At 42.4% G+C, this 5,220-nt stretch overlaps 1 protein-coding gene and 1 pseudogene across 1 annotated transcript in view; one reads left to right on the top strand and one right to left on the bottom strand.

The window, feature by feature from the left end:
* The window catches only part of SNRPD2 (small nuclear ribonucleoprotein D2 polypeptide), a 1,559-nt gene extending 479 nt beyond the window's left edge, over positions 1-1,080 (top strand). Inside the window, exons 2-3 of the mRNA XM_072430763.1 lie at positions 288-467; positions 629-1,080. Coding sequence (XP_072286864.1) covers positions 288-467; positions 629-803 — 355 coding nt within the window. The 3' untranslated portion in view covers positions 804-1,080. The remainder of the gene's footprint in view (positions 1-287; positions 468-628) is intronic.
* Positions 1,081-2,747: 1,667 nt separating this feature from the next.
* On the bottom strand, positions 2,748-3,812 carry LOC140343751 (adenosine receptor A1 pseudogene; annotated as a pseudogene).
* Positions 3,813-5,220: the final 1,408 nt, after the last annotated feature.

Genomic DNA, 5,220 nt, shown 5'->3' with positions numbered 1-5,220 from the left:
AGAGGGGACCTGGGAGCGATGGGGAGGAAAATAAACCATGAGATTACTGGCAAAATGTGGTCTAGACAGATGAGACCAAAGTGGGGATGTTTGGCCTGCAGCAGCTCATTGTATAGCTTGTGTGGCCACTGGTCTATGCAGGGGGGGGGGATTACCAGGATTCTTTACCTAGACCTTGAGGAGCTTTCTGTTTAGCATTGATATTTTTGATATTGTTGATATTTCTCAGGTTTATTCCATTTACTGTTTTTTTTTCCTTTCGTAAACCTTCCCCCTGCTTTCTCAAGGAGTCTTCTGAATAAACCCAAGAGTGAGATGACCCCAGAGGAACTTCAGAAACGTGAGGAGGAGGAGTTTAACACGGGGCCCCTCTCTGTGCTTACACAGTCTGTCAAGAACAACACACAGGTCCTCATTAACTGCCGCAACAATAAGAAGCTGCTGGGTCGGGTGAAGGCCTTTGATAGGTGAGCTTGGTTCTGTGATGGGTGAGCTGGGTTTGGTGTGTGCTGAGATTGAACTATTGCCATGTACACATTACCAGATCCTAGCTGGAATTGTTCCTTTGACTTTTTAGTTCTGTAGTCATCTCCTTCTGTGATCTTACTGTACAATGCTTTCTCTACAGACACTGCAATATGGTTCTGGAAAACGTGAAGGAAATGTGGACTGAGGTTCCTAAAAGTGGAAAAGGGAAGAAGAAATCCAAACCAGTAAACAAGGACCGCTATATCTCCAAGATGTTCCTGCGAGGTGACAGTGTCATTGTTGTCCTGCGGAATCCATTGCTGGCTGGGAAATGACGAACCCACCAGGACTCTCACCCACTACTTTTTGCCAGGATTTCCCTCTTTTTTTTTTTTTTACCCCATACTGTGTCACATGTTTGCATTTCCATCCAGGGCCATTGTGAGAAGTCTGTCATTAAGGATGGGTTAGGGGTGATATTTTCCAATGTATGAGTACTCACGTTTGGCACCTCAGGTGGGGGTTATTATGTTGGTTTATTTGGGGTACCCACATGATTGACCTCTTGGATGTGCTGTGGTGTTTTCTAATAAATAGGAGTTGTCATATTTCTATGGATGGTTTGTGTGCGATTGTTCTACAAAGGGATGTTTGGTAGCTTTTAGCCCTGTACCTACAGAACCTCTAATCATTACAAAATGTCTGTCTCTCGCCTCTAGTGCATCACAAATAGAAATGTCTCACAAGGATGGACCTATGTAAGGGTGTTATCTGAGCATCATGTATGCTGTGCTAGGATCTGTGCTTAACACAAGATGTCCTCTCTTCCTGTCAGCCAAGAACACCACTGCTTGTATGCAGCATGAAACTATTGACCACTACTTGTATGAAGAAGTGGAGAGCAGCCAAGTATGAAAAGCCATGATTTGGGCAGAGCATTCATGTATTTAGACATATGTAGACCTAATTCTCTGATTGCAGTCATTCAGTAGATATACCTCAAGCTTTTCAGATGTTATACAGTCTGGCGATAAACACCTTACAGCTTTTTAACTGGCATCATCCAGTGATATTGCAATATCTGGTTGGTGCAGACTCTTGGTAAATGTTCTGACCAACAAGGAAGTGATGATATAGTATAATCTTTTGTCTATCCCAAGCATGTGTAAATTGTTGATTGATAGTCTACCTCTGCTAGAAGTTTGTTCCAGTATGAATTATTTCTGAAAAATAAGTCATTTAAAATATGATTAGGATGGACAAAAGTCACTCTTGATGGACCATTGGACTTTCTGCTGTAGGTTTGTGTTTTTAGGAGAAGGTAAGTTGATTGGGCGATTCAGTTGCTGAAGATTTATCACGTTATTATCACCAATATCTTTTTAACACAACATTGGCCTTAGAGGTTACCTTTTGGACAAATAGGAGACACTGTATATTAAGGTGCATATAGATTTCATATGATGGTAACTCAAGCCATAGTGAATTTCAGCAGAGTGCTGACTGATATTACTCTAAACAAACAAATAATAATTGACAATTAATGTAGATGATAAATACATTCTTTAGGCTTCTAGGAAATGTTTTGTTAAGTGAATTACAAAGCAATCTCCTAATGTGCGACCAATTAAATAATTAATATAGATAAGCAAAATATGTGATTTTTAATTCTATTGGCCATTTGTAGGACCAAGCAGATCATTATTGTTCACATCAGGGTCCCCATACAGAATGTAACCAGGTTACATACAAATGTAAAAGGTTCACTGAAAGGTCTTCCTCCTATTGCACTTCTCTGTGCTCCCCTATGCCGATAGAGCCTCTGTTGTGAGCATTGAAGTCCTACATGTGACGTCTATGACAACAATGCTGACTTTTTATTTCATGGCTTTAGGGGTATAATAAGATTGTTTTCCTGCTTGCAATCTAAAGTCCAAAAGTTGTCACTACAGCACTGAACATCTGTGCTTTATATGCAGCATCCATACCATGACACTGTTCAAGCTGCCGAGTGTCACAAAAGAAACCATGGAAACTGTCGCTGCTGAGCACTTTTGAAAATTCTTATTGCTTGGCTCCAATGCTTTTGTTTATTATCAAGTGATGAAGCTGGGACAATTTCCTAGTTTACATACTTGACCCAGGGCAGAATGTACTAGATGCTGTGTATATAGCATGGCATATAACTGTTGGGAAAAAATTTTGATGACCTTTTTCATTAGCCACCACTAACGATGTTGACTTACAGTTCTGTGAACACCTCTCCACCTGGACAAGGCTTAGTTCCCAGGCAGGGGAACATCTCTGGTGTTACCTTCTCCTTTCTGGTCCTGGGTTTCCTTTGCTAGGCTGGATCCAGTAGCGCTTCCTACAGCCCCATTTGTGCAGAAACAAGATAGAGTGGCCTCCACAGCACGCCGGAATGTCCTCATACGAAACACATAGATGATTGGGTTGATGGCAGAATTTGCATGGGAAAGGATAACAGCAGAGAGAACCAAATCTTCTGGGACTCTACACTCTGAACAGAAAAGTCGGACAACATTGAGGATGTGAATGGGAAACCAGCAAAGTACAAAGCAGAAGACAACCAGGAAGAGTGAGGAGGCCATACGGAACTCCCTGACCACAATGCGTCTTTTTCTGTGCCTTCTGCTGACATCCACCTCCCACTCTGCAATTTTTCGTATCTGTCTCCGAACCTCTAGAAAGATGTGTGCGTATAGCACAAGCATAGCAACCAGTGGAGGAATGACACAGCCAAAGAAGATCAGGTAGACCATGTACGATTCTGATATAAGGCTACTAAATAGGCACTCACTTTCAGGAGGGAAAGGTTTCCGCCATCCCATCAGTGGCATCAGGCCTGCAAGTGCTGCTAGTATCCATGTACACATTATAACCATAAAAGAGACCCGAGGGGTGACCAGGGCACGGTAATGGAAGGGACACAGGATGGAAATGTAACGCTCTACTGCCACTGCCAGTAGTCCAAAGATTGAGGCCAAAGAGAAGGTCATAAGGTTGCAAAGCATTAGCAGGCAAGAGTAAAGACTGCATCGTGCTACTCCCAGGTCCAAGAGAATAGCACAGGGAATTGCCACAGCTCCCACCAGGATGTCAGCTGTGGCCAAAGATAGGATGAAGTTGTTGGTGACTGTACGCAGCCTTCGGTCATTTAAAATGGCCAAGCAGATAAGAATGTTGCCCACTACAGAAACCACAGCTGTCAAAACTTCTGTCACCAAGTAGGGCACATTTGTAACAGATACCAGCGGTGCTGAGATACTTCTTGGGTGAAGGGAAGATGAATTCATGCTTGGAACTTCTCTGACATTCCAAATGGTGAGGGGTAACATGGAGCTAGCAGGAAAAAATATATAATTACATACAATAGAGATGGGTCTTTGGATACACAGTAATATTACAATATAATTGCTTCGGATATAGAAGAGGTACAGGTGAAAGGAGAAAAAGTCACAGATGAAACCAGATCCCTCACCTACAAGTCTACACTGAGTGTTCCAGGATTTTTAATTATACATGGAACATATTCCTGCTTGGATTATTGACATTTGATTTTATGAACACTCGCAGGGTGACCCATCACATTTTGCCCATGTTGTTGCCAGATGCGATTATGAGTGGCAGAACCCACCTGGGGCACTTCACATAAAGTCATACAGTAAAAGCATCTTTTAGCCACTTTATATAACTGCTATTCCAATGTTCGAATTCTTATTTGACCTTCAGAAAGATAAAAGGTCAGAGATGCCTTCTGTCAATCCATCTGTAGTAATGTCCTCTTACCTGAATACTGTCCCATGAAGTGATTGCTAAATGCACACAAAGCTGCCCGATATATCCTGCTGATCTGGATGGACACTGCAGTCTGTTTCCTGATGTGGAAGTAAAGCTGTGGGCATGGGAGGGGCCCAGGATGGTTTACCTGCTCTGCGCTGTACTATTCACCATCATTCACAGATATCACATTCACCAACAAATTTGACAGGATTCTCTTCACAGATTGTCTTTCCTCAAATAAAAACTAAACAAATAGAAATGCTCTAAAATCTCTTGTAATCTCTTTGTTGTAGACAATGCACAGTGTTCTTTATCTGGTCCGGTCTATCATTCTATCAATATGTCTATTCTAATTGTCGGGTTTGGTAGGTTATAGCTAGCCATGTTTTCTATCAGTCTGACAATCACTCAGCTTTGAGAATTATTGTATATAACCTAACTGTAAAACCAACTCTTCCATGCAATAGGAGAATCAATACATTTACAAATCAATAGGATCGATAAATATAGCAACTACAACATAGAAATGAAAACACTGCAAGTGCTATATATTAGGGAGTGAATCTACTTGTGCAATTCAGATTTTATATTTCATTTCTGGTAGCATTTTTCTTGCATTTAGCATGTTGCTTTGATGGCCATACCCAGATCCTCCTCGTGACCTGACCTGGCATTGACTCCACTAGAGCTCTGAAGATACCCTGTGGTATCTGGCACCAAGATGTTAGCAGATCCTTTAAATCAATCTGCCCCCATCTGCTTGCCTTCTTCCCATAATGCACCTTGCTGCCTCCCCTGGCCTGCTTTCTTCCCATAATGCACCCTGCTGCCCCCACCTGCCCCCTTCTTCCCATAATGCACCTTGCTGCCTCCCCTGGCCTGCTTTCTTCCCATAATGCACCCTGCTGCCTCCCCTGGCATCCTTTCTTCCCATAATGCACCCTGCTG

Source organism: Pyxicephalus adspersus, chromosome Z, assembly GCF_032062135.1.
Source record: "Pyxicephalus adspersus chromosome Z, UCB_Pads_2.0, whole genome shotgun sequence".
In the NCBI taxonomy this organism is placed as follows: Eukaryota; Metazoa; Chordata; class Amphibia; order Anura; family Pyxicephalidae; genus Pyxicephalus; species Pyxicephalus adspersus.
Note: the sequence above shows the minus strand (reverse complement) of the source record. Positions and strands in the feature narration are given on the sequence as shown.